At 62.9% G+C, this 27909-nt stretch overlaps 6 protein-coding genes across 6 annotated transcripts in view; 3 read left to right on the top strand and 3 right to left on the bottom strand.

The window, feature by feature from the left end:
* The window catches only part of MNEG_1033 (hypothetical protein), a gene marked incomplete at both ends in the record, with an annotated part of 2189 nt that extends 1002 nt beyond the window's left edge, over positions 1–1187 (bottom strand). The window contains 2 exons of the mRNA XM_014050489.1: positions 68–629; positions 840–1187. Coding sequence (XP_013905943.1) covers positions 68–629; positions 840–1187 — 910 coding nt within the window. The remainder of the gene's footprint in view (positions 1–67; positions 630–839) is intronic.
* Positions 1188–4695: 3508 nt separating this feature from the next.
* MNEG_1032 (COP9 signalosome complex subunit 5) lies at positions 4696–8647 on the top strand (the record flags this gene model as incomplete). The annotated part of the gene is made up of 12 exons (XM_014050488.1): positions 4696–4859; positions 5075–5141; positions 5433–5534; positions 5713–5757; positions 5993–6062; positions 6279–6334; positions 6581–6639; positions 6867–6966; positions 7394–7502; positions 7721–7776; positions 8102–8245; positions 8468–8647. 12 exons carry the CDS (start codon positions 4696–4698, stop codon positions 8645–8647), a joined length of 1152 nt encoding a protein of 383 aa, XP_013905942.1.
* A 674-nt stretch (positions 8648–9321) lies between these two features.
* On the top strand, positions 9322–10325 carry MNEG_1031 (hypothetical protein; the record flags this gene model as incomplete). The annotated part of the gene is made up of 4 exons (XM_014050487.1): positions 9322–9370; positions 9467–9512; positions 9890–10003; positions 10226–10325. The coding sequence occupies 4 exons, from the start codon at positions 9322–9324 to the stop codon at positions 10323–10325; spliced, it is 309 nt and encodes a 102-aa protein (XP_013905941.1).
* A 557-nt stretch (positions 10326–10882) lies between these two features.
* Positions 10883–16968, top strand: MNEG_1030 (hypothetical protein; the record flags this gene model as incomplete). The annotated part of the gene is made up of 10 exons (XM_014050486.1): positions 10883–10891; positions 11957–12463; positions 12682–13186; positions 13410–13736; positions 13892–14157; positions 14544–15071; positions 15286–15363; positions 15577–15820; positions 16013–16142; positions 16368–16968. The coding sequence occupies 10 exons, from the start codon at positions 10883–10885 to the stop codon at positions 16966–16968; spliced, it is 3195 nt and encodes a 1064-aa protein (XP_013905940.1).
* Positions 16969–17410: 442 nt separating this feature from the next.
* On the bottom strand, positions 17411–18355 carry MNEG_1029 (hypothetical protein; the record flags this gene model as incomplete). Its single annotated transcript, XM_014050485.1, has 1 exon — positions 17411–18355. The coding sequence occupies one exon, from the start codon at positions 18353–18355 to the stop codon at positions 17411–17413; it is 945 nt and encodes a 314-aa protein (XP_013905939.1).
* A 2111-nt stretch (positions 18356–20466) lies between these two features.
* MNEG_1028 (hypothetical protein) lies at positions 20467–23166 on the bottom strand (the record flags this gene model as incomplete). Its single annotated transcript, XM_014050484.1, has 8 exons — positions 20467–20689; positions 20871–20920; positions 21066–21212; positions 21414–21532; positions 21673–21889; positions 22299–22525; positions 22768–22899; positions 23118–23166. The coding sequence occupies 8 exons, from the start codon at positions 23164–23166 to the stop codon at positions 20467–20469; spliced, it is 1164 nt and encodes a 387-aa protein (XP_013905938.1).
* Positions 23167–27909: the final 4743 nt, after the last annotated feature.

Below are 27909 nucleotides of genomic sequence, written 5' to 3'. Positions count from 1 at the left end.
GCCGCGCGCTCATCCAGGAGCGCGGCCGCCGCCGCCTCGACCGCGCGTGCGAGCAGCGGCGCCGCACCAGCGGCGGCGAGCGCCAGCACTGCCGGGGGCTGCTGGGTGTCCCGCAGCTGCCGACTGGCGGCGCCAAATAGCGTGGGCGCCGCGTCTGGGCCGGTGACGGCTAGGTACAGCGCCTGGCAGGCAGTGCTGAGCAGTTTGAGGCGCTCGAATGGGTCTGCCACGTACGGGTTGATCGGCCCCGCTGCCGCGACCGCCGCCGCCTCCGGGCCGCCGCCCGCGCCGCCGTTGGTGTCATCCGCCGCGTCGCCGGCCGCCAGCCGCAGCGCCGCCACGGCCGCCCTCACAAACGGGCCTGCAGCCGCCGCACCCCCCTCGCTTTGTGCCCCGCCCGGCCGCAGCACCTCGGGCCGCACCGCGTTGAAGGCAACCACCGCCGCGTGCGCAGCGCGCAGCGCGTAGCCCCGAACCAAGGCGTGTCGCTCTGAGTCTGCCACGCGCGCCAGCAGGTCGTTGACCAGCTTTGACTGCATGCCAGGTGTCAGGGAGCGCACGGCGCCTTCGTTCAACATGATGGTGAGCGTTTGCAGCATCTCGACGCGCACCCAGACCTCATAAGGCACCTGGTGGAGGGGGGGTGGAGGGGAGGGTTGCTGCACAAACAAGCACACCTCTCCAGGTCGGCAGGCCCGCAGGCCCGGCAGGGCGCAGGTGAGGGGCGCGGGGCGTGTGCTTCATGCTGCCTCGCCCGTGCAGTCGCCTGAATGTCCCCGCGCGTTCTCCGCAGGCTTCACACACGGCTCACGCGGGCCGGCACGCAGCGCCCGCCCCACCTGGGAGTGCTTGTCGGGGTAGAGCATGCCGTCTGGCGCCTTCTCCACCCTGCCACCAACCACCACCTGCAGGTCTTCGCAGACGACGTCATCCGACAGCGCGCGCTCCACGAGGACCAGCTCCCCGGCCAGCTCCGCGAACCGCTTGCGGGTGTCGTCGTTGGCGGGGCGCGCGAGCGTGAGCAGCAGGGGCTCGAGGTTGTGGGGGTGCTTGGACTGGCGGATGAGCTCGCGCAGCGCTGCAGCCGGGTACTTGGGGTACGACTTCTCCGTCGCCTCGGCGGCCGGGCCGTAGATCAGGCGCTGCCTGTACAGCTGCTGCGCCCAAGCGTATTCGCGGAACTCCATCGCGGCAGGGTGTGCGCCGCTGCAACGCCCAACTGAGCGCGGCACGTTTCGCTGCTGCGCGTCGCCGCCCTGCCGCTGCTGCCTCTGCTGCGGCGCACGCCGCAGCTGTAGCCTAGAAATGAGCGCTCTGCAGTCGAAAAGTTGTTTCGCTGATCCTATACTGTGCCACCCGGCAGCGAGGCGCTTGTGCAAGATCAAGCTGCGGCGATGCAACCAACCTATGAGCCTGCAATACACATGCTAACCTAGGTGGTATAGTGATGCCAAACAGACGTTGTTCGCATTTGTCACAGCGGGTGGACGAGTCGGTTGGAACGCGGTCACCTATGAACCTACCTGACTACTGACCCCACGGTCCGTCTGGTGGGTCAAATGTTGGGTTATCAAGGCTGGACGATAGAGATAATAGTCGGCAGCGCGGTCCACCCGATCATGCTTAAGTGCGTGGTCGGCCAGTGAGACAGGCGTGGGCCCAAAGATGCAGCACGGCGGGGGGGGCGGAAAGGTGCTCGGGCCGGGTGTGCACCTGCCAGATCGAGCAGGGCCATGTTGAGGGGGAAGGCTGGTCCCGGTCTTGGCGCCCAGCACATCAAGTTGATGAGCATGTTCAGTTGAGCCTGCGCGCCTGACTTCTCAGGACCGTGCCAGGCCCGGCTGCAGTTGCCCGCACTTCCATGCAACGTTTGCCCCTCTTGAATTTTATGGCATTGCTTTATTCAACTCTGGCCGTCTTTCGTTGTTGGGCTACATCTTGCCGTGCAAACTCCTCACGCGCGCGATGCGCTTTAGGACGCACCAGCAATGCCTTACCTGCTACGCACAGGCCTGCCACAGACAGGGGATTTCAACAAGCATCAATGAACATAAGGACTTGCATTCAATATGTGAATACCGTGTGATTGACTGTTCAGAACCTCGACGCATGTTTTTTTGTATGTCTGGGCAGGATGTCATCAGTCAATTGGGTCAACATGAGACACACGCTCGTGTTGAAGACGTTCTCCAACGCAAGATGCATCAATCCCAGGTCTTTTCCTGGGGTTTTCCACCCTCGTGCTACTCTGTGCGGTGTGTCTCGGCCGATCACGAAATCAGAAGCTCCGCGAACTGCGCTTGCAGCCCTTTTGTTTTTGGTTTTCGTCGTTTGTTTGACACCCTCCACTTGTAGGTCACATGCCCACATTATAACATCGGCACCATGCAGCAGCACTCTCGGTCCATCTGTGTGCTGGGGACGCTTGTATTGGCTGCCCTTGCTGGCAGCAGCTGTGGCGCCGCACAGGATGAGACCACCACCAACCCCGCCGCATTTGCTGCCAAACAGCCGGTAGGATCCCGGTAGGGTGTGTTAGCATGGCAGCCTGGGCACAAATGGCGCTGCTCGCATGTTGCCGGCTGGCGCCGTTCAGACGCTCACCTTCCGTGCACCTTCCACGCACGCACTGCTGCCGCCCATGCGTACAGGAGGCACTGACAGGTGTCGTGCCGAGCCTGAACCTGCCAGTGGTCAACGAGCTGGGATCCTTTGCTGCCAGCGTTCAGTCCGGCGCCGTCCGCCCTGGTGACGCCAGACAAGTTGCCTTGGACGCTCCTGGCAATGACAGTGCTGTCCCACCTTCAAGCACCCTGAACGCCTCGATTCTGCCAGCTCAGCGCTTACGCCGCGTGGAAGCTGCGGTTGCGCAGTCTGCTACCCCAGCGGATGTCGCCGCCGGCGCCGACCTCATCCCAGCACTTTTGTTCTCACTCCTTGGGAGTTCGGTAATCGACGCGGCGGGCGCCACCCTAGCATCGGCCGCTCGCTCAAACATCAGTGCTGTCGCCGTGCCAACAGCGCCGACAGTGGGCCAGCTCTTCCTGGGGACCAGGTCAGAGCTGGCCGCACGGCTGGACGTCGCCCGCACGCGCCTGGACGCCATCGCTCAACAGCTCTCTGCAGGGCCGGCCAACTCAACAGCGTCGACCAATCGCTCAAATCTCGCCCGCGCACCTGCTTCCGGCGAGTCCAGCGGCACAATTAATGATGCTGTTGACGCCATCCGAAACATCTGTGCAGTGTACAACGCGTACATGTGCGCATCCCATCTCGAACACGGTTTGCGCCTGCAAGTTGGGATTGTGTTCTTCCTTTTGCCTGTCTACGCACGGAAAGTCCAAAGGTTGCAGTTGTGCAAAATGGGCGGTGTGCATGTCAGCGGGGGCCGGGCGCGGGTTGGGGCCAGGCAACCTGATGCAATGCAGCCATGATGACCAATCAAATGTGTCAGAAGCTGCAAAGATCCTGGCTGGCCCGGTGCCCGCTCCGCTCCGTCGCCGTTGTACGCGCTGACCTGCATCCTGGGAGGCTTGCCCACGGCCGGGCGCTGTTGCACCGTCCCTCTCTCCACACACCCTACCACTTTGCACACTGCGCAGGTCATCCAGTCAACCCGTGGCCGGCGCTGGTGCTACCATTGCAACGCCCGTGGGCTATCTGAATGCACTGCTGGAGGGCGCCTGCACCAGCACCCCCTCGATTAGCAGTACTGATGCGGCGGCACTGGCAGTCGTTGATCTCCCCACGGCTTTCGCTGCTTTTGGGGGGTCCGCCAGCCCCGGCACGATCACCTGCCGCCAAGGGGCGCCTTGCCCCTTGCGCGCAGGCACAGGCCGCCTTGCAGATGTCGTGAATGCCACCCTGGCAAGAAATGGCTCCACGCCTGAAGACCCTGCACAGCTGCTGCAGTCACTGGTTGCGTCCGTGCGTGGCTATGCGGGTCCAGCGGCAGCGGCGGGTCCGGCGTTAACAGTCAAGATGAGCGGCATGGGCGGCTTGGCCAATGCTGTTGGGGGCAATGCGCGGCGCCTGCTGCGATCTGCTGCCAGGCGCTTCGGGCCGTGATCATGGGATGGAGGGGATGCCGAAAAAACCCACAAAAGGGGCTGTGACCAATAAACCAGTAAACACTCTGCGTGAAACATATTAGCATTTGTGCCACCCCGCATTCATTAATTGCATGGCCTGTGGCACTGCTTTGTTGATTTAGCACACCACTTGTGCTAAATCTGAATCAGCGAGTGGCATCCGTGAATGGCGGTGGCTCGGGCAGTGCCTGAAATCAAGCCTGTTGGGTTTGATTCAGACTGCAAAGTGTATATCTGATGCGTCCAGAACAACCTGGGGCCTTTGCTGGCAAGAGTACATCCCAGGTGCCACAGAGGTGCCTCAACAGGGTCAACGCCTCGCAGGATGCGCCCTCCATGATCAACACACACCGCACCCAGCATGCCGTGGGCAGCGTGCGCATATGAGCCTCGGTATCTGCCAATCCGTTGCGTAAGTCCGCTATAAAAATCTGTTATAACACGGAGTCTCAGCCGCACCCCGCTGAAGCACACACGGAGATCATCCTGATCTGGACGCTGCCCGCGCCTCCTCCGACACACTTCACCAACCCGTGAGCCATAGATCGACCACATCAACTTTCTGGCTGGCGTAAACCTCGCAGCGGGGCCGCGGCGTGCCATCATGGCAGCGGGCGCAAGCGTCGCGCAGCAGCGGTGGGAACTGGAGAACGCCGTTGCGTCCACATCCGCCAGCGAGGCCGATGGGCTTTACAGGTATGACCTTCAGGAGCAGCAGACCATCCAACAGCAGAAGCCCTGGCAGAAAGATCCCCAGTATTTCAAGCAGTGAGTGTGGAGGATGTGAGCGGCGAGGGGCGAGTCGCGCAGTTGGCGCTCGGTCAAGCCCTGCAAGTGTGTGGTTCAACAACAATCATTTGCAGCTGCAGGTCTATGGATGATTGCACGTGTTGCAACGTGTCAATGAAGCCTGCATGCAGGCGCCACACCTACAATTCCAGGCGCAGTCCTACACGGCCGTACCATCCCCTTTTGCCCGCCAGTGTGCGCATGTCGGCTCTGGCGCTGCTCAAGATGGCAATCCATGCGCGGTCTGGCGGCAACCTGGAGGTGAGGAGAATCAAGCGTTTGGATGCGTTATCTGTGCTGCAGGAGGCCCTGCTTTGGAAGCGGAGCCTTGCAACTGAGGCGGCCGCTTCCCCTCGCTTTCTACATGTGCGCGATATGCACACGCGCGCGCACTCACGCGCGTGTGCACACATGCGCGCACACGCACACATGCGTGTGCGCGCACACGCGCACACACATATGCACGTGCGCACGCGCACAAGCACACACACATACACAAACACACGCGTACACGCATGCGATTCTTTTCCGCTGCGCTCTCCACCTTGCCAGGTGATGGGCCTCATGCAGGGGAAGGTGCAAGGTGACACGTTTGTGGTCATCGACAGCTTTGCGCTGCCAGTGGAGGGGACGGAGACCCGCGTGAACGCGCAGGTGGGCATGTGCATGGGCAGGCGCCTGCTGGTGTCATGTCGATGGGGCGGGCTGATGATTCAGGAACACAAAAGGCATCACCCTGTCCCTGGGCAAGGCGTTGAATCAGCACCTGCACAGCCCGGGTCCCCATAATCAACCTGCGCAACCCTGCATCCCCTCATTCCTCGCATCAAAGGCGGAGGCGTATGAGTACATGGTGGATTTTGTAGACAGCACCAAGGTCAGGGGGAAGGGAGGTCAAGGGACGCATGGGGGACTAACGGCATCGTCGGCAACAGCGGCCGCACCTCTGCTGCTGCGGTCAGCTCCCTTCGGAGTGGCGCTGCAAAGGGTGCAGGCAGATGGGGGCCCGTTGGCTCCACCCTTGCCTGTAGGCATTGCACTCCCTCACATGCCAAGCGCATCCACCCTTTGCGGGAGGCATGGCCCCAACATCCCTCGCTGTTCTCGTGCAGTGTGTGGGGCGCCCCGAGAACGTTGTGGGCTGGTATCACTCTCACCCTGGCTATGGCTGCTGGCTCTCAGGTGCGTGTACAACTCTCTGCTCATCTTGCTCTCCGCTCGTCTTGCTGATTCTCACCACGACCCCGCGGCCGCCATGCACGGCTACGCTGCGTGTGTCCTGCCCTGACCTCCGCGTACGTCTCACCCCGCTCGCATGATTGTCCCAGTCACGACCGGTGGTGCGCCAACACAAGCGTGTTGCAAACACCAACTCCTTCCCCTCGTCCTCGTTGACAGGCATCGACTGCTCCACTCAGATGCTCAACCAGCAGTTCCAGGAGCCCTTCCTCGCAGTGAGCCCCCGCCCCTGCTGACATGCAGCACCCCCTGCTGCCGCCGCAACACTGCAAAATCGGGGCAAGCCAACTCGCCGCTCCGTGGCTCGGCGGCTCGTTCATTGTGCAACGCGTGCCCCTGCTGCGAGCTGTAGATACTCATGCAGCACTTATTCTGCCAGCCCCACGGACCCTCCGGGAATGCACCTCGTGCTCACTGCTTTGTTTGCCCCCCCCCTCCCCTCACCTGCCGACCGCTGTCAGGTGGTGGTGGACCCGGTGCGCACCATGGCCAGCGGCAAGGTCGAGATCGGCGCCTTCAGGTGGGCGAGGTGGAAAGCCATCTATGCACGCGCACCCAAGGGCAACAGGGGCGGTGCAGCAGAGAGCAAAGGGGAGGATCTCCTGCGATTTATCTCGGGCGTGCAGTGCACGGCCATCCAAGGCTGCAATGAAATCTTGTCACCGGCTCCTGCCCTGCCTCGATCACCCCGTGAACGTCCTCTGCAGCTCACCTCATCATCGCCCCCACCCCCTTTGGCCCAATCAGGACCTACCCCGAGGGCTACAAGCCCCCTGACGAGGGGCCCAGCGAGTACCAGACCATCCCCCTTTCAAAGATTGAGGACTTCGGTGTGCACGCAAAGCAGGTGGGGGCGCTGCGGGGAGATAGGGGGTGCAAAGAGAGAGGGGAAAGGGAGATCGTGGAATTGAGGCCTAAGGCTGCAGAAATGTGCGCCAGTGTTGCCTGCATATAGACCTCTGCTTGCAGTACAATTTTGAATTTTACTGACACTCATCCGCTCACACAGCCCATGCACTCTCACACAAGCACGAATGCGCACAACCCGCATGCAAGCGTGTGCATGCGCGTGCACGCACGTTCACGCGGGCGCGTGCGCGCGCGCGCACACACACACACACACACACACACACACACACACTCACACACACAAACACAAACACACACAAACACAAACACACACAAACACACACACACACACAAATACGCACGCGTTTGTGCACGCACGCACACACACATCAACACACACACAACTCTTCTTCCACACACTGCAGTACTATTCGCTGGACATCACCTTCTTCAAGTCGTCCCTCGACGCTGCCCTGCTGGACCTGCTGTGGAACAGCTACTGGGTCAACACCCTCAGCGCGTCACCCCTCGTCGGTGGGTTGACTGCATCGGACGTGCTTTGTGGGACGATGAGAGGCTGGAGACTGGCACAGGGCAGAGCAGCTTCACCCTTAACTTAGAAAACGTCACCCAATGTGACCTGTTTGACCCCATCATGTTGTTGCGTTGCTTCCGTGTGTGTGCTGGGACGCTCGCTGGTGCAGTGGCAGCTGTCGCCTATGCCGCCCAATCACCGCCACCACTCTTCACAGGCAACCGGGAATACACAGCTGGTGGCATCAGCGACGTGGCAGAAAAGCTGGAGCAGGTGTGTGTGCGGCTGTATCTTGAGTGCCATGAGCTTGCTGGTGGTGTCTGTGTTTGTGTGCAAGTGCGAGCATGCATGCGCTGGTGTGTGTGTGTGTGTGTGTGAGTGTGTGTGTGTGTGTGTGTGTGTGTGTGTGTGTGTGCGCACACCCACGTGGGCGTGTGCGTGTGTGTGCATGCACACTCACATGCATACATGTGTTGATTTAGAAAGCCTGGATATGAGCCTTTGCTGGCATCGGTGATGGGCAAAAGGGCTCAACCCTGCACGCACGTTTTTTTGCAACAACAACACCCCCCCCCCCCCGCATCGTTCACCTTTCAAGGCTGAGTCCACCCTGTCTCAAGGGGCACGGATGGGTCGCTACGTCGGCGCGGCAGCAGCCAGTGGCAAGAAGGGCGGTGGTGGGGGTGACGAGGGGCCCCTCAACAAAATTTGCCGGGATGTGGGCAAACTAAGCGCCGAGCAGGTAAGCTGGTACTGGCATGCACCATGGTTGAAAGGGCATCAATCTGTTTAAGCGGACCCTCCCCCCTGGCGGGTTGCATGAGCAACACCAGTTGGTCCGACCAAATCGTTTCCCGTGGACCGCAGCAGCTCGTGACACCCCTTTGCTTTGAGTGCTACAACCTGTCGCCGTACCCACTCCTCTAAGACCCTTATCACCCAAACCCTGCCGTTTGATCTTCAGGTGAAGGGCCTCAGCAGCCAGCTGGTCAAGGCGTTGCTCTTCAACTGCAACCCCCTGCAACAGGCAGCAGCGGCCGCTGCACAGGCTGGAGGCGGCGATGGTGCTGGTGATGGTTCTGGCGCAGGCGCGGCAGCGGTGTCAGAGCAAGCGGGGGGCGAGGAGGCACCCATGGAGACATAAGTTGTACAGGTTCATAGGAACAGACGTGGCTAGTGTGTTGGCACAGGCCTTGGGGCAGGCCCCACGACCCTCTGGCAGTAGGACTGCGACGCATGCAGGAATGCCTTGTGGGGGACGGACTGTGGCAGCTTTGCAGCTTGCTTGTCTCGATTGCATGGGCACTTGTCTTGGGGCGAGAGTGTTGCATCCAGCTGTGCAATCGCTCACGTGAGCGGGAGCACAAGCGCCCCAAAGTGCACTGAGGGCGCTGGTGGGCGTCCAGCGTGGCGGCCACTGTCGCTGCCTAGTGAACCATCCGTACTTGTAATGTGCAAATGCATCCGTCGTACTCAGAATTCATGGCTGCGAACTGCTGGAAGGAAAAGGCTCTGATAGGTGGTGACCATGTTTGAATACAGCAGCTCACCTGCCATGTGGGCATAAGCCCGGAAAGCGTGGATCGCAGCGGCCTGGATGTGCATCGTCACACCAATGAATCAGCATTCTACAGCCGCACATGCCCCGCGGAGGTGTCGGGGCTTCCAAGGGTGCCGCTCTGAAGCGGAACCGGCGAGCCAGCAGTCAGGTTGATCGGCGCAGGGTCTTTCTGTTGCCACAGCCCTCCCCTGTCACTCCTGCACGCACACCACCACTTCCTCGCTTTTGCTCGCAAAACACAACCACGCACATCAGAGATGGCTCTCCGCATGCAGCAGAAGGCCACCGTGGCCCGTGCCGCCCCCAGTGAGATCCGGGACCTTCTTAGCGTGCAACCTGCCTCATTGGGATTATGGTGATTTCCTGCTGACCCCCGCGTGGCCCTGCTGTCGTTATCTGCAGGCGTGCGCTGCTCGGTGGCGCGCCCCAGGCTCAGCGTGCGCGCCAGGTGCGGAATTGGAAGGCGCAGTTTTTCGATGCGTCTCGTGCAGGCAGACGCGGTTTTCGGGCCACTGTGCTGGGCTTCGTCCCGGCAAAGCTAAACCACAGCGGGTCATCTCGGGCGGGCTCCGTGCTGCGCACTCCATGGCCGTCCCCATATGCGCGGCAGACACTCTCGTTGGACCTGTCAGCAGAAGAGGGAACGCACAGGGCAGCAGCGGACGGTCCAGGCGCACGCAGGGGCGCGCGCTGGACCTGCGCAGCTGCAGTGCGGACGACCCTCGGGTGAGGGTGAAGTTTGATCGGAGCTCGCGAGCCTACACGAAGCGGGCCGACCTAAATCACCGCTGCACTTGCCCATGTACGCTCTCATCGCCACCACAGCGCCCAGAAGCAGGAGCGCGCTGTGGCCGCCGTGACCGCGGGCGTGATCAGCGGCGTGGGCGCCATGATGGCCTCCCCCCTGGTCGCTGAGGCCGCCGTGACCCCCTCCCTCAAGTGAGTTGATTATGCATGGTGGGACAGGGAATGTGGGCGTGCAGCTGTCAGAGGGTTGCAGAGCGCGCCTTTCGAGGCGCCCGGCTGGCACTGTTCTTCTTCGAGATTGGCTCTTCGCACCGCGGTCAACCCCCTTGCCCGCGGGCGTACGATTCAAGCTTGGTGTGCCCTAATCGCACAACCGCCGTGCCGCTCCGCCCTGTCTCATTTGATATCAACCAGGAACTTCCTCTACTCGCTGATTGCGGGCGGCGTGGTCCTGGGCGGCATCGCCGTTGCCATCACCGCGGTGTCCACCTTCGACCCCGTGAAGCGCGGTTGAATCCCCGCAACAGCTGCGGTGTGAGTGTTGTGCTCCCCTGGAGCGAGGGCCTTGATTAATAGCTGCAGCAGCGTATGTGTTGAGGGACTCAGCCGAGGCGCGCCTGCCCCGCGCGCGCCACCGGCAGAAGTGTGCTTCGCCGGCGCGTCGGCGACAGCAGCACCCCGTTCCGGTGTGAGTGGCGTGTGCCGCATTGCCCTGCCGGGTGCTGATGGGAAGCGTGCAGGACGTCAGAACGCGCCGGGCGCTCTCCCCTTTTTGATGCGGGTTTCTGTGCGATGCTTGGACTGTGTGTAACGGTTCGTTCGCATGGCGGCTTTGGCCCTGCGGCCTGTTGTCAACGGCGCTCCTGGAAGCTGGCATAGCTTGGAGGAAAACAGAGTGGCTGGGGGAATGCGCCTTGACATGGCAAACGAGGGCTCGCGCCCAAGGCTCAGTAAACGCAGGCGTACCCGCACGAGTGGAGCCTGTACCCGCATGCACGCGTTTTGAAATGCACGCATTTTGAAATGCGCACAAACGCAATGGCCGCTTGCTCGTACCATAATTGTGCCGCAATGCAGGAGGTGCGCAGGGTGTGCAGCCGACAGCACAGGCTCTGGTACGTCCCCAGCACACTCTGCAATGCTAGGTGCAAGTCGCAGCTGCAAGACTGTTTACCTTTACAAAAACACGCATGTATGTACCGTAGCTTCGACATCCTGTCGCAAAATCGTACTGAAGACCAGACATGGGAAGAGCTTGACTTTTCTGAACGCATCGCGCGGCCTATTGAGCGTAATGCAATAAGATTAAATGGTGTATACTCCGATGCAGTGCCGCAGCCTGGGAGTAGATGACACCTGAAACCGTGCAGCCCAGCGAAGCGCAGGATCGAGTCGAAGGTTTAGGAGGCATACAAAACCAAAACGCAGCTCAGCGAGCCGCAGCACCCGGCTCACATGCAATCCATGGAACCGGCGACAGGCGAAAGCAGCGGCGATGCAGATTTCGCAGGTGTTGGCGGTGCCTGGCCGGAGGGTGCGCCAGGCACGTCGCCGCTTGAAGAACAAGGGCCGGTCAGGAGCGACAGTGCTTCACCAGCACAGAGGTTTCCAGTGGAGTTGATCGCTGAGGAGCGTTCGGGGTCCTCTTTCCTCGCGCCGCGCCGCACAGGGAGCCTGCGCAACGGCCAGCGCCGCAGCCGTGTATCTGAAGCAACGGCAGCTGCGCCCGCAGGCGGCGCGTCTCCTTGCAACGGTGCTTCGCGGAGCAGCAGCCGGGCCAGCATAGCCAGCGGCGGCGGCAGCAGCGGCTGCAGCGGTGGTGGGCATGGTGCGACACCTGTGAGCCCAGCCCTTGAAGCACAGCCTTCCGGGCATGATTTCGTGTTGAATGCAGGCACCCCGACAGCAGCCGCAGGAACACCAGCTTGTGAGAAGGCTCTGGGCAACGTCCAGCCTGCCACGAGCAATGAGGGGCGCACAGCAGAGGCGTTGGCGGCCGCTGCTCCCGCCTCGTCGGCAGCGGGGGAGGCCGGGTCACCAGACGGGCAGCCACATGCAGTGGGTGTTGGTGCCTCAGGGGCAGCGGCAGCGGCTGCGAACGCCAGCACCACAGCAATCCCAAACTTGGCGCCCGTCCGCACGCAGCCGCCCGCCGACCCCGACACGCCGCGCCGGCCGCGCGCCGTCCGCCAAGCCAGCGGCGCGCTCGCGTCGCCGCCGCTCGCCGCGGGCGGCGCGCTGACAGCGGCGGATTTTGACGGGGACCTCTGCAGCCCCATGTGGCGCCGCCACGGCGCACTGCCGCCAGGCGAGTGTGGCGGCGCCGGCGCCAGCCGTCCTGAGGTTGGCAGCACGGGCGGCAGCCGCGGCGGCGATGGCCTGACGTGCTTCACGGTGCACCGCTGCTCCGCGCCGCTGGAGCCGTCCCCATGGGTGGTCAGCCCGGTGGTGCGCCTGCACCTCGTGAGTGCAGCCACAGGGGAGTACCTGCGGCTGGCAGCGCCCGCGGCCCCCGCGCCGCCTGGAGGGGCTGTGCGGGACAGCTGCGGTGAGGGCAGCCCGGGCACCGGTGGCGGCATCGGCGGCGGCGGCGGTGGCGGGGGCGGCGCGGCAGCGAAGGGGCTGGCGCTGGATGCAGAGGCACAGGCGCAAGTGAGTAAAAAGCTGGCTTTGGATGAGCAGCAGCAGGAGTGGCGTTGCGACGGCCGCAGCAGTGGCAGGCGCACGCGCATACCGGCGGCTGCGTATCTGGGCTCCAGAGGTGCGGCGTGCAAAGCGGGTTCACACCCGACGGCGCTCACTCTGCCACCCTTGGCCTCTGTCACGGCTCTCTCTGACGATGGCGCACGGCTGGTCGCACCCATGCCCAGGTATTGGAGTACCCCGGGCGCCCGGCGCTGGCGACGACAGGCAACAACACCGCCGCCCCCGCGCCGGCCCTTCTCTCTTACCTGCCGCCACTGCAAACCCGCCCCTGCGATCTCGTGGCGCCGCCCCCCTCGCCGCCACCACCGCCGCCGTCGCCGCTCCGCAGCCCTTCGCATAGCACCAGCGGTGAGGCCGGTTGCAGCTGCGGCGAGGGCGAGGCGGCGGCCGCCGCGCCTGTGTGGGACGAGGATCTCGAATTGGATGTGGACGCCCAAGTCTTGGCCCAAGGGGACGCCCTGCTGCTGGTAGAGGTCTTGCAGCTTCCCTCCAGCTTCCGCGGCTACAGGCAGCTGCCGCAAAATTTCAAGGCGGCCGGCGGCGGCGGGGGCGGCGCGCTCGGCATGGGGGTGGCGTGGGGGTTCCTGCGGCTGAGGGCGCTGGGGCCGGCCGAGGTTGGGCGGGAAGGGCGGCGGCTGGCGCTGCAGCTGTATCGCTACCACACGCCAGGTAGGATGTTTTGAGGTTCAGGGCTGCCGGCAGCTGCAGGGGCGCATCTTGCAGGTCGCTGCTCGAGGGGCGTGCCTGCGCAGTTTGCTGTCCGCTGCTTGCTTTGCGTGCAAGATCAGCCTGTCAAGCACCGTGAGTTGGAGCGCAACAGCTTTCCTCAGCCCGCGGCTTCCTGATTCCCTCGTGCTGCCCCGCCCGCCGGGTGCTGCCGGCGCCAATCCAGGTGCGCTCGCCGCGCCTGCGCCGTACCCCGACACGCCCGCCAAGGCGGCGTACGTATCCTGGCGCGCCACACTCGGCAACGCACCGGCCGCCGCCGCGGCGGCCGCCGCCGCTGGCACGCCACCAGATGCGCCGGGCGGCGCGGGAGCCGCGGCTCCGCTGGCAGCGGCCGTGCTGGCGGCGCGGGGAGACGCGGAGAAGTACCCGGCTGCGCTGATCTTGACTCTCCTGTCCCGGCCGCGGCCGGCGCCGATGGTGGTCGTGACGAACGCGGCGGCGGGTGTGCAGCCGGTGCTGCCGGCCGGCTATGGAAGTGGCTTCGAGATTGGTGAGCGGGGGGGGGGCCTCCTTGCCATGCGCGCGCTTGCAACGCTGCCTGTGAGCTCAGCGGCTACTGTAAGCTGTGCTGAGCTGGCGTGTCACCTGCCCCACAACATCACCCGTTAAGATACCCCGCTTCGGCCCTCCTCACCCCTCCCCAAGGGCGTCTCCCGCTTGGCCTGCTGCGCCTCCAGCGCCACGCCTCTCAATCTGCCGGCGGAGCGGACGGCGCGTGCAGCGCGGGCTCGGCCGCAGCCGCGGCCGCGCTGGAGGCGGCGCTGCACCGCCCCTTCACCGTGCCCTGCCAGCTGCCCAATGCGCCTGCGGCGCGCCCGCGCGGCACAGCAGGCGGCTGTGCGTGCGTCTCGTATTCGAGAGACGGCCGGTGGCTGGCGGCGGCGTGCGGCAATGCAGAGGGTGCCACTATGGTGGGTCTGGCGTGCCCTACCCGCCTGCCTGAAGGTTGCAAAGCATGCGGTCATGTTGCCTTTGCAGTGGTGTATTGATGGATGATGGCGCACAGCAGATCTGCTGTAACCCAAAATTTTTATCAATACCTCCGCCAAGGTTTTTCACAACAATGCTCCATGCAAATTGATGGCGTGAGCTTTTCGCACGCGCTCCCCTTGCCCTCACACTACCCTCTAGCAAGCACACCCACACAGACACAAGCGCGTGCACGCGCGCGTGCGCACGCACGCACGCGCACACACACACACACACACACACACACACACACACACACACACACACACACACACACACACAAGAAAGCGTGCGTGCGTGCACGCTCCCCCTCCTTGCCTTCAAGCAGGTGGTCCTGTATCACGGCCTGACAGGCCGGCTGACAACTGTCCTGGGGTCACATGATGGCCTGGTGTACAGCATGGCATGGGCACCTGACGACTCCGCACTAGTCACCGCCAGCGGTGACATGACTGCCAAGGTCTGGCGGTTGCCACCCTTGGGGCTGTCCGGCATCTTTCATTGTGAGGGTGCCGTCGCTGCCTCCACCGGCATTTTCCTTAGCACTGCTGCCCTGGGTGCAGGCAACAGCAGCGGCCTTTTAGCTACTTGCAGCCTCGGCAGCCCCACTGGCGGCGCAGGCAGCCTCGTGAGCACTTGCCCCCTCGGCAGCGCCAGCGGAGCCCGTGAGTCTCCCGCATCGCCAGAGGCTCCGGGCGCCGCTGCCGCGTCTACGCTGCAGCACGCGTGCTTTGTGTATGCCGCCGAGTTCTGCCCCCTGGCAGGCCTGGGGGCCGACGTGGTGGCCACCGCCGGCTTCGACGGCGCTGTTAGGCTATGGGACGCCCAGAGAGGGCTGTTGCTGTTTGCCACACAGGTGACTGCTCATTGAACCCAATGAGAAAGAAGTCTGCGAGGCTCGCCCTCGCCGGGCGGGCGCGTGCAGGCACCTGGCTGGCAGGATTTGGGCTTCTGAGGCTGTCGCCAGTTTTGCTCCCAGTCCCAAAGTTGATGCCTTCTCCAAGCATGCTCGCCCCTGACCTCGCCCACCACTCTCTTGTTTGGCACCCGTGCCGTGCGGGTGGTCGCAGCCGCTGGCAGCGCGCGTGGAGGCGCTGGCGTTTGACTCCCTTGGGTCACGCCTCTACGCCGGCGACGCCGCAGGACTGGTGATCAGCCCGGACGGCCTGCCGGCCCGCGCCCTGCGTACATCTGCGCCTGCGCACACATGTGACTGCCGAAAAACGCCTGTCACCCGACCGGGTGCTTTTATGAAGATGACAGGCCCAGGGCGCCGGAAAAGAAACTTGTGCTGGCTCATCATATGTGCAGACTGCGCCGAGCTGCCAACCATCCCCTGCACATCCATCATCCCAATGCAGGTGCATGAGATCGCGGTGGACCTGCGGGGAAGCTGCCCCGAGCCCCTGAAGAAGCTGCGCGCGTGCGCACACCTGGCGGGCTCCCCCATCGCCCAGCTGGCGCCCCACCCGGGTGGCCGCCACCTCGTTGCGCTGAGCAGGTCTGGCAACCTGGCGTCCCTTGACCTCAAGCTCCTGATCTTGAATCGTCGTTTTGGAAGCGTGAGGGCGGGCACAGGGCCCCTCAAGGCGGCCATCAGCCCAGGTGCGCCCATGTCCAGTCGTTGGGCAATTGCATGCGCCATGCTGCGCGGCACCGACACCAGAGGGAAGGCGTACAAAATGCCTTGTTACGTGCGGCAACAGTTCACAGTGTTTCGGCAGCTCCTCTCACCACCTATTTCCCCCTGGTCAACCTCTAGCATGTCACTCCTGCGATCGCTCACGCAACAATCAGACGGCCGGTATCTGCTTTGCGGCTCGGAGGACGGCACGGTCACCTGCTGGCTGTTTGAGAGCGGCGCGTCTGCGCGGCTGCCAAACCTTGAGCTGGGCGGCGCGCCCGTGACGGCCCTGGATTGGAGCAGGTGGGCACGCAGCAACAGCGACGCCAGCTCATGCAGCAGCGCAGCGCGCACCTGCGCTCTGCGGTACAAAGCCCCTGTCCCTTGAACCCCAATATTCGAACCCTAAACCAAGGGGTTGTGCGGGCACGTCTCCCCAGCAGTCTATTAGCAAGCCTCAATCTCACGAGCAAAGTTGCAAGCACACAATGACACATTACACACCATACCACACGCTGAACCGACCAGGTCTTTCCATGCAGTTGCAGCCTGCTCCCTGAGCTCCTACACGCCTGTCACCGTCTCTTGCTTCGACCCACGCCTGCCGCCCGTCCGGCCCCGCCTGCGCGGCGGCGCACCGGAGACTGCCAACCGCGGCGACGCAAAGACGCAGGACCGTGCCGGCGGCGCCGCGGGCGGCGGCGCGGCGCGCGGGCGCGTGCCGCTGCCGGAGCGGCTGACGCCGGAGCATGTGCACGCGCTGCTGCGAGAGCTGCGGGACAGTGCGAGGCGGCGGGGCCTTTACAAGGGGCCGGACGATCCAGACGGCGACCATCTGGTGGTGCCTGCTGGCTGCGAGGGCCGCGAGCCCGCCGCGGGCCCAGGCGGGGACGCGGGCGTGAGCGCAGGCGCAGCGGGGACAGGCGCCGGCGGCCCGGGCGGCACCAACCGGCGGCGCTACGCCGGGGCGGCGGGCCGGGCCGCCGCGGGGGCGCTGGGCGGCGGGCGTGGCCTGCCCGGCGAGCGTCCGGTCGCCAACTCGCTCGCCACACGGCGGGCCGCTCCGGCGGCTAAAGCTCCGGCTGGCCCATGCTTGCCAGAGCCAGTGGCGGTGGCTGACGCGGGGTGACATGACCGCCGCGTGATTGCGGCCGAGTGGACCATGCAGCGGCATTTTCCTGTGTCTCGCGCACTCCCTGAGGTCGCTTGAAGCGAGCGCAGCAGCACAGCATTTTTGGGCGCTGCAAATGCGCCACATCTGATCGACCATCACGCCAAAGGTCCTGTACAGCGGCCCCGCTTATGCGCGGCAGCCACGCAGCAGCAACGGCACCGAGAGCTGCACTGTAAAACCCCCCCTGGTGTGATGAACGAGCCCATGGTGTGTCACGTGCCACAGCTGCTGTGCAAACACAAACAAGCAAGAACACTGGACTGCACAGCGTTACACAAGGGGACAGCGCACACAAGGCACATACGAATGAAACAGGGAAATAGACATGTAGTTGGGTTTGTTTTGGCAGTGCTTGAGTTATTGGCTGTTGACAATCAAAGCAAAGGGACCTATCGCGTCAGATCTCTGCAAAGCGCTCGTACTTGTTGCGTGCTATGTGCCGCCGCACCACCACCACGCAACAAGCGACCAGCCCGACGGCAGCCACTGACCCCAGCACGGCGCCGACGATGACGCCGACGCTGGCGCGCTCCGCGATCCCCTTGGCACGGGCCGAGGTTGCGCTGGAGATCTTTATCCTTTCGGAACCAGTGATGTCATCTTCTGTCAGAGTTGTCACCAGGCCAGCCCCATTCTTGTCGACGGCCTTGCCCCTGGCAGCGGCGTCCGAGGCGTCGGTGGCGTTCGCCCCCAGGGTCGCAAGGACAGCAGCGGCTGCCGCGGTTCTGTTTGCACGGATGGGGTCGGTCGCGTTGGCGGCAGCTGCAGCGCCAGGTACCATAGACGTGGCATTCGCTGCGACTGCCGTGGTGTTGCCAGTGATCGCGATGGCCTCAGTGGGGGTCGCGTCCACGTCATTTGCCGAAGCGTCGCCAGCCGCGATTGCATCCGGCACCTCGCCCCTGTCATCAATCGGCAGGAGGCCCTCCGAGGTCGCTGCGGTTGTGGACACGGGGGTCACCGTGGTGTCCGAGGCGGCCGGGACGCCGCTGTCGGTGGCTGCGGCTGCGGTGCCGTCGGCTCTGGGTGTGCTGCTAGCATCGGCGGCTGTGGCGGCAGCAGGCACCGAAACAGCGGTGCGCGAGGGAGCCGTGGTGGCGCCAACAGCAGTGGTGCCGCTCGCAGGCGCAGCAGCGTTGCTGACGCCATTCGTGCTGCCACCCGCAATGGCAGCGGCAGGGGCCGCATCCAGGGCCGCGGGCGCCACCGCTGGCGCCGAGCTCGTGCCGGCGGCGCCGGGCGCAGCAGCGGCGGGTGGCCCGGTCGCTGCGGCGGCGTTGGCGGCTGGAGTGGCCCCCTGAATCCTGGCCAGCTGCTGACCAAGGTCTGCCGGGGTCAGCATGCCAGCTGTGTTCTGCAGGAGGCTCCTGCAAAGATGCAAGCAAGGACGAAGAGTAGCAGGGTGGGTGGGTGCTTACTTGTGATTGTGTTGGCAGAGTGACAGCCAGCAACAGTTGCGGCATGGCCACCAACATGTATAACTATTAAGTAAAGTCAAGATCAAGATGTGCATGCAACATCACACTGCAAACGCCTCCTCCTGATAGGCACATGCTGCGATGCAAAGAGCAGCTGCCGGCATGCCGCTCCACCTGCTGGGGCCATCACTGCCATGCAGGAACTGCACGCCAGGCCCTAGCCTCGCAGCCTGAGCCACTGCGACTGTGCATGAAAAATAATGATGTCATGTCAGGATAGTGTATTGAAGAGAGGTGACAAAGATGTGCAGAGTGGTACCGTTCGTACGCAGGCGCCTCACATACAGCACGAGCAGTCTCTCCAGCAGTCCTTGTGCGCGCTAGGCGCACTGTATGGGTGAGCGGCCGTCCCCGGTGCACGGCCGCAACAGCAACAGGAATTGTACAATTTATTATCATTCACTGACCGCATCACGGTAACCCGCGAGCTGCTGTACTCGCCTGCAGCGCAGATGACGAGCACCGCCAGGTGTCTTGAGCATCCCATGGTCGACCAAAAATACACGTATGTAAAATAACACCAACTGATACTAATCCTAATGAGCCCGAGCGAGCAAACCTGTCGGGAAGCGCTGCAAGAGGATGCAACGGATGCTGCGCTATTAGCGTCAAGTAACAGAGGATTTCAACCAAAATAATTGTCACTTTGAATGCCGTCTTGCGCCAAAAGCCAAAGGCCGTGCATGTCGGACGCTCACGCAGGTCACTTGCTTCACTCAAGCACCGCAGTGCAAGCAGAGGGGAGGAGCTGCTGCAGAGAGTCAAGCGCTGTGCGCGCTCAAATCCAGGATTATCTGAAACCTCTTGATTCGCAGATACCATAGCACAGGGAAGCCGCTTGGAATGCAAATGACAGCCTTTGACCGCTCACAGCAGGTGACGTTAGTAGCTGTGCTGTCGCCCAAGTGCCGTCGCCTCCTCACAGAAGCGGCCCCGCAATGCCCGCGAGGGGAGACAGATCAGAAGCACGAGTCCCCTGGCGCAGCGCGGCTGCCCAGCACAGCCGCTGTCTGAGTGTGCTGGAGCAGTGGTGGTGCAGTGGCTCCCCCCCGCCCAATCAGTCTCCCCTTCTTTTAATTGTTGCCCAATGCGGGCGGGGGGGATCACAGTGCCAAGGCACTACCCAGAAAATCACACAGCGGTACTGTGATGAGTAGCAACACAAAAGCGTCCCTGCACAGATGGCTGCCTGCCTCCTGCCTGCCAGCCGTGTCTGGCGGTGCTCCTGCAGCTGCCAACTGACATTACTTGGAGCTCCACTGCTACTCCGAACTGCTGAACGTGCATTCATGTAAATGCCTGTTGATGAAAAAACTGACCGGTGTGGCTTTGCCGTGTTCGTTCGAGTCCATGGGGCAGCAGTGCCCGGTGCACCTCATGACAGAGCATTGCTGGCAAATTGGCTGCTGCTGGGCATCGCGCTACTGTATTACCAAGTGAGGCACCTGACGCCGCACGAAGCCCTGTGACATGGGCGTTTGCAACCTGAAAAAGGATTACTATGGCGTTGCCCTGCCCCTTCCAGCAGGTGTGTAGCTACGCGAAGGGGCTCGGCGATGTAAAAGTGAGGATGAGGTGACATACAACACTGTGGGAAGTTGTGCATGAGAGCCCAGCAAGCGCATGTCGAGTGAGCTTTTGCATTGTGGGATAGTGCGTGAGGACGGCGCGGCCAAAAATGACACCTGGACGGGCTGTACCATCGCACACCACCAGGCGGGGCAATTGTGTAGGCGAGTTGCGTGCCAACAGCAACATGCCACGCCTCTTGCACTGCATAGAAAGAAAGCAGCGGGCGCTCGCGCCTTTTCAGGGCAGCGGAGAGGAGGAATGACAGTTGGGCCGTAACACGGCACCTGCAGAGTTTTTGCTCGGCGGCCGGCTGCTCTTTAAAGGGCGCACGAGCCATCCGTTTGGGTTTTGATAAAGCGCCACGGGGCGCCACGCCTCGAGCGCTGGCAGGGGCAACTGCTCATCACAGGACTGCCGCGAGCGCCGCCACGGCCACAACTGCCGCCAGCGCCCTGGCGGCGCCAACGCGGGGTGCGGCGGCGCTCTCAGCGGGCCGCTTCTTTGGGGTGCCGCCCGTGAGCGTGACGGGCGCATCCACCACAACGCCGCTGGGCGCGGCCGGCAGTGTCAGGTTGAGGCCGCCGTTGCCAGATGCAGCCGGGGCCGTGGCAGACACCACCTCGGGCCTGCAGGTGGTAGCGTAGGGCATTGATTGTTGCTGATTTAATTGTGATGGTGTGTAGCGCCGGCCATGGCATGTGCAGTAGGAAAGGAAGCACGTGGGATATCAGGCCCAGGTTGGCCGGGCTTTTGGGCGGGGAGGGGGTTGATCTTGGCAGCAGGGGCCCCTGGAGGTATGTCACCCACCCAGCGATTGGCGGCGTGACCTCGATGATAGTGCCAGGAGAGGTGGAGGCCTGCATTTCATATCGTGGAGGCGTGAGGCATTGCAGTGAGCTGAAAAGGGTGTGTGTGAAGCCGATCGGTCAATGGCAGTCTGGGGAGTGCGCTGACAAGTGCACACTGGGTGGCTCAAACTGTGCAGACAGCAGACTCGACAACCTTGGGTCGAGCGGAGGCCAGGGCGCCTGCGGCGGGGCTAGCCACTGGCAGGCTAGCCTCGACCGGGGCCTCCACAAAATCGGGCGTCTGAGAGGCAGCCTTGGGCACCTCAGCGTCAGTGGCGGCGGCCGCCGCAGCAGGAGCGGCCTGTGTGACAGGGAAGTCAAAAAAAGGGTGTCAATATTGTCTTGAGCAGGACGGCCTAGCTTAACAACAGGATGCAGTGTTTGTCATACAGCACAACAGTGAGGATACGTTCTTTGGCAAGCCGGCGAGCCAGCGGTTGTGGCGATGAACAGGGCAAAGTGGCGAAGGTCCAGTGGGCACGTGTGCATCCAACCAACCAACCTTGGGCACGGCCGGGGCAGGCTTTGCGGCGCCAGTGGCGGCAGGCTTGGCAGCGGCCGCTGGTGCGGTGGGGGCGGGCTCAACAGCGGCAGCAGCCGCCGGCGCCGTGGCTACAGGAGCTGTGTCAAGGCGGGGGGGGGATGCGACAATGGTGTGAACGTGTTTGTTCCGATGGACTGTTCGAGTCGCCCAGAGCCGATCAATTGTGATGTTCAAACAAACTGTTTGCCAGCCTGTTCACCAGCTCAGCATCACCCACCTGGCACCACTGGCTCCACTGGGGCCTCATCAACAGGTGCCTCCACGGGGGCCGGAGCCAGCGCTGGCGCCGCCACAGCCGCAGGCACAGCGGCCTTGACAGGGGCAGGCGCAACCGCGGCCTTTGCCGCAGGAGCAGGCACAGGCTGCGGCTCGGCCGCAGCGACGACCGCAGGGGCGGCCGCGGGCTTGGGGGCAGGCGCGGGGACGGGCGCAGCCTTGAAGTGAGGTCAAGGGGAGGTTGCGATAAGGGTCCAGAGTTTGGCACTGGCGCGTAGGCAGTGGCTGCCACCACGGGCTTTCGAACAGCAGCTGCGGCGCCGGGTGTGGCCGCTGCCACAGGGACATGCGCCAGTGCGTCGGGCGCAAACGCCACAAGGGCGGCCTCGGCCGACGCGGGCAGAGCAGGCAAGGCAGGGGGGTGCAACATGCGCGTACAGGGTGTAAGCCCTCAACTAGCATGCGTCTATGTTGCATGCCCTGGGGACAGTGTGACTCCAATGAGAGGCAAGGGTCGTGACCCTCGCAGCCCTTTCAAGCGCGTCCCTGGGGTTCCACGCCTTGCCTGCAGCCCCAGCACGCAAAAGGCATCGTCCTCTGTGAATGTGCCGCGCCGCAGGTCCCCACCTTGGCAGCAGGAGCCGGCACCACGTCATCAGCCACGACGGGAGCGGGGACCACGTCTGCCGCCGGAGCGAGGCCCGCCTCTGCCAGGGGGGTTGCCGCCGAGGCCGCGGCCGGTGCTGTCTTGGCAGTGGCCGCCGTCTTGGTCACGGCCACAGGAGCCGCGTCTGCCGCCGCTGCGGGGCCCACCTCCACCAGCGAGGTTGCCTCTGCTCCCGTGGCTGGTGCTGCTGTGGCAGGGGCGCGTTGACGGGGGGTGGGCGCGTGGCTAATAGAGATGACAGGCTCTTCTTGCTGATGAATACACACCTTGTACCTCCCTTCGTGCACTGAGGGCCGCTTGAACAAACAGAAGGCTCAACGCCGGCCTGGGTGCCGGAGCGTGCCCACTAGTGCAGCCGCACGCCGGCAGCCTCGTGGCCCCCTTGACGTCTGTGCATCAGCAGGGTGCATTTGCCATGATCGCCCCCACCATCCTCAAAGCCACACTTGCCTGCACCATCAGGAAGAGCGAGCACGGCAGGTCCGGCCTCCAGCACCGGCGCGCTGGTCAGCGCCGCACCAGCAGCAGGCGCTGCTGTCTTCGGAGCCTGGGCCAATACGCCTGTGGCCAGAGGGGATCCCGGTCAGTTGCTTCATCGTTTGATTCATCACATACGATTTTTTAGCGTGGTTTGCGCCCTCTAACGCACAAGCGGGGGCCCAGGATGGCCGGCCGACCGCGCAGGATACGTCGTCACTCCGCGTGTGGCAGGCACGCACGGGTGCGCCGGTCTGACGCGAAGCCAAAACCTTCCTGGCACGACTTCTTTTCTTTCTCACCAGTGCCCAGGGCGAGCAGCACCAGCGCGACCGAGATGAGGCGCGTCATTTTCTAGGATGGCCCCTTGCTGATCCCAAAGTTAAAAACAGAGAACACAGCGCTTACCGAACTCAGTGCACACCATTGGTTCTGTCGCTGCTGTCCCGGCGTGTGTGACCTGACAGGCACGCAGGTTACTCAGTGACCTGGCCTGGACGGCTCTGCAGAACAGACCCTGCACGATTGTATGCACAGTGTTGTCTGCACTGTTGCCCTCAGTATCATACGGAGGCCGATGTGATTGAATCCGGGAACTAATATGGGCCATGGCAAATGCGACAAGCCGTAATCAGCAGCCCGCACAGGCCTGCGTGCAGGCAGCAACCAAGGGGCACTGGCATGGGCACTGATCAGCGACTGAGACCTTACGAGACCCAATGCACTGCGCAAGCATGCCTTTGTATGTGTCGATGGATTGTTTCCATGACAGGGCGGTAACGCAACGATCCGGCCTGGCCCAAGGCCGTTGGGTTCCTGCCAGGGCCCGGCGGACGTCGACTGTGTATGTTGCGTGCACTCCATGCAATTAGAACAGCCAGCTGCATGTTGCAGAAGCTCATGTGCATAATCCTGACTCTTGCGTCAGTGTTTTCCCACAATCTGATTGTCGTACAGTACAGACGCTGGTATCGTGAGCTGCAAACACAGTTACAGGCATGTATGCCGAGGCAGCTTCTGTCGCTGCAGTCCTCTGACGACAATCGTTGTGAGTACATCAAATATGCAATAGGCAGAGGTCACGTCAGAGCAGAGGGAAGCGCTTGAAGGTCTGCCTGGTCGTGCATTGGGGTCACAAGCGCACGCTGATTGGGTTTCGTGCTGCTGGGTCGCAGCGGCTGTAAACACACAAGATTAATAAAGTGCACGGAATCGTTAACTTCCGCCAGTAAACATGTCAACAGTCAAAACCCCATCATGCAAAAATGGTTATGCGCGCACCCGCGTTGCTGACGACGGTCGCACCATCCACCGCGTAATGCGGCGCCCACACCGCATGGTTCACGCTCCATATTCGCCCGCTGGTCGGGTGGATGTCAATGCCCGCATAATCGCCAAACCGCTGGCTAGACTGGGTTATGGGGCCATACAACGGGTCCTGCTGGAAGGCCACGTTGACGGTCGTGGCTTTTGTGGCTGAATTGATCAGCGTGAATCCAACACCTGCGGTGAGGCGTGCAGATGCAGTGGTGGGGGGGGGGGGGTTGGTGAAGGGGAAAGCAAGCAGTCAGTCAATGCATCAAGAAAGTAAAAACTCGCATGTGAAAGGTGAAGAAGGGGGAGCCTGCGGCATGGACCAAGACACACCCTCGTCGCCCCCCTTTCCCTCACCTGCATAGGCCGGCACATCAGCAAAGCGCACCCCTGGGACAGCGGGCATGTTTGCTGACGAGCTGTATGTGTAGGTGACCAGCATGGTGCCGCCCCTGACCGCCACCTGGGGGTATGCCAGGCCAAGGGGCGCATCTGCTTCGCTAGCTGCTGACCCGTACGATATGACGCCAGACTTTACCACCGTCGCCAGCAGTGTCACTGTGTTGCGCACATTCCAGTCCGCTCTGAAGCGGCAGTCAAAGTTGATTGACCACATGGCGTACCGCGGGTCATAGTACGCTTGAGACATGTATACATCACGCCACTGGCCGGCGGGGTCGCCGCTGACAATGGCGCCGGCCGCCTGCCACGTGCCTGTCGCCTTGGCCTTTGACGCTGCGACCACGGCCGCCAGCGCGGCCGTGACCTGGTTGGGGCGGACGCGCGCCGCTGCAGCTTCACTAGGCGGCGGCTTGACGACGGACGCGCCGGCGGGCGCCTGCGTGCGGACTGTGTAAGCAACTGCGTCTGCAGCTGCGGTGTAGACCTTGTTTGGTGTGCGGCGCTGCTTGATCGTCGTCGACCAACCTCCACTGATGCCGCTGCTGCTGCCGCCGCCGCCGCTGCCGCCGCCGCCGCTGCTGCTGCTGCTGGTTGCAGAGCCGCCAGCGCTGAGCCCATTTCCGTTCTGAACGACACCTGAAAAGTCGCGGCCAGATGCAGTTGCCCCTGCACCCATGCCTGGCGGCCGGAGCGCCGTCCCTTGCAACCGTCGACGCCGGCGCTGGCGCCGGCGCCCAGGCAGGTACGTGCCTCCACCGCCGCCAGTCAACACGCCAGTCACAGGATTGTAGCACGCCTGGTCCCAGATCCAGGCATACCCGTACCCCCAATTGAAGTTCCAGTAGCAGGCGCACGGCCCATAAGCCGCAAACGTCGGCACAATCCACGCCCAGTAGACAGAGGGACGGGGATTGTACAAGCTGCTTGCAGGGGCGCCGCTGGCGCCAGGCGGAGCTGGGGGGTCCTCCACGTCTGTGCGGTCAGCAATGTAGATCCGACCATTGGCGAAGGCTGCCTGGCCGGTGGCAATAATTGTTGGAGGCAAGGGTGCAGGCAGGGATTCGCGGATGACGTGTGGCTTGTGCCTGGCAGCTGGTCTCACCAAGCAGAGTTGAGTCGGCGGCGAGACGCTGCTGCACAAGTGGTCGTGTCAAGTTGAAGTGAGTTCACATGTGCATCAGGGCAAGACGCTGCTGTCCAGAAAGCCGCCTGGCCAAGTTTTGTGTGCTGGTCAGGCTGCCTCACATGTCTGCCGCCATGAAAGCTCTTGTCACCTGGTTTTGCGCTTCACGCCCCGCATAGAGAGCCCCACTCACCCCGCCGTTCCAGTAGCCCCGCGGGTTGGCTGCCCCAGCATCAAGTTGGCCAGACTGTGAGGAAGCATCGCCAGCCTGTTCCAGGAGGGTGCCCTCGTTCACGTAGGCGTCGTCCCCACGGTCGACAAACCTTCCCACCAGGTATGGCACAGGGGTGCCCAACCCATTGTGGTCCCAGAGGGTCCCGGTGGCAACGAGGGATGCCAGAACAAACTTGCGGCGTGACAGCTGCTCCCAGTAGAACTTTGAGGGAAGGGATGTGAGTGTTGGAAGGGCGAGCGTGACGTGAGCTTCAACTACGGCGCACTGCTTGGTGAGGAGTGAGTGATTTATTGCCTGGGAGTTCTCATGGGGAGCAAGGCAGCATGGGCCAGCAAAATCGCCATGGCCAGCAAACCTTCACCAGCAACCAGTGCTATCTGTTGCTAGATGCCCTTGCACTCCCCCGACCCTGGCACCCGTTGCTCACGTCCAGCACAAAGAAGGATTCTCCGGCCCGCACATCAGCTGGCGTCTGTGGCACGATGGGCTGCAGCTGATTAAAGGCGGCGCCGCAGTTGCCTCCTGTGGGCAGGGTGTAGGGTGCCTGGTCCTGCAAAGCTGTGCAAAGGTCCTGCCCAGTGTAGACAGGGACCCAGAACTTCTTGCCGGCAAGTGAGGGGTCGTTGCCCTGGGTGGTCGGTGAGTCGGGCCCAGCAATGGGTTCACAGGGGCCTTTCATGTGTGCTCAACAGCAACGCTGCTCAGTACTGCCACACGTGCCCCACATCACCCTTCCACACACACACACCCGTGCCCCAACAGCATCCGTCAGACCCCCGCCCCCTTGCGTCCTGCCGCCGCACACTCTACTCACCCCGTATATTGCCCATTTACCAAAGGCGTACAGCATCGCCCCAGACTGGATCTGGCTGACATCCACCTCCTCCCGGCAGATGGCCACCCAAGTGACAAATACTCCATCACGGTTGTATCCAATCTATCAGGCGTTGGGGCGGTGATGGGAAGGGGTTCAGGGAGGCCATGGAGGATTAAGGCGTGCAGCAGTGCAGTCGATTGCCCAAGGGATCAGCAGTGGCAGCAGCAAGCTGGGCTGGTGGAGCACATGCCAGCCTTAGGACACAGCGTCCCCGCACAAGATACTGTGATACTGACACTGAACCCCTGTCCAATAATGTGGTGGCGCAGCCACATGTCATGTCACAGTCTGCACCCGCTCCCTTCCACCCTCCCCCCCACAACCCAAGTGCTGTACTCACCTGAGTGTAGTCAGGGTAGCCCCTTCGGCCGTTGGCACATTTCCAGCTTGTGCCAGCATTGTCCGCTGGGACACTGTACAAGTTCCAGAAACCGGTGACAGAGTCTGTCGCAGAGACCGCCAGAAGTATCCTCGGGTGTAACCAGTCGTCACAAACAGCAGAGATGACATAGCGCCCCACCCATTTGTCGTACTTGACGTCCATTGCAAAGACGCCCTGGTCGCAGCTGTTTGCGCCGGTGCCGGTCTTGGTGACCTGCGATGGGAGTTCGGCGTGGGCCCCAGCTGCATATCAACAGGGTAGGCGCTGGCATAGTGAACATGAGCAAGCAAGGGGTGCCTCTGGATATGGGTTCGTAAGAAGCCCTGTTCCACGCAGATCGCCTCTTGCCCATCGGCTGCGGGGGCATCCCCCACTCAAGCAGCTACCTGAGAGGATCTCCCAACAAGGGAGCGCCCGCCGTTCGGCGCTCTGCAGGACTCAAGGGCCCGGCTCCTGTCTGCTGTCACACTTGTGTTGTGAAAACCCTGAAACTGGCATGGCTGCTCAACCAGCCCTTCCCCTACCCCCTCTGTGATTGCACAGCTGCTGGAGGCGACTGCATCGACTGCATCTGCAGCACTAAATCAGCCGTGTCACTGTCAATGCCTGACCCAAAGCCCGACCTCTCACCGCGTAAAAGAAGTCGGCCGCCCAGACCTGCTTGAGGAAGCTGCTCGACTCTGGGGAGTCGCTAGTCGATGCTTTTGCCTTCTTCCCGGCCGCGTCTACCCTGTAGAAGCGCATCAGCCCGTTGGCCGTGT

The sequence above is a fragment of the Monoraphidium neglectum genome (genome assembly GCF_000611645.1).
Source record: "Monoraphidium neglectum strain SAG 48.87 unplaced genomic scaffold scaffold00096, whole genome shotgun sequence".
In the NCBI taxonomy this organism is placed as follows: domain Eukaryota; kingdom Viridiplantae; phylum Chlorophyta; class Chlorophyceae; order Sphaeropleales; family Selenastraceae; genus Monoraphidium; species Monoraphidium neglectum.
This window is presented reverse-complemented; position numbering and strand designations above follow the sequence as displayed.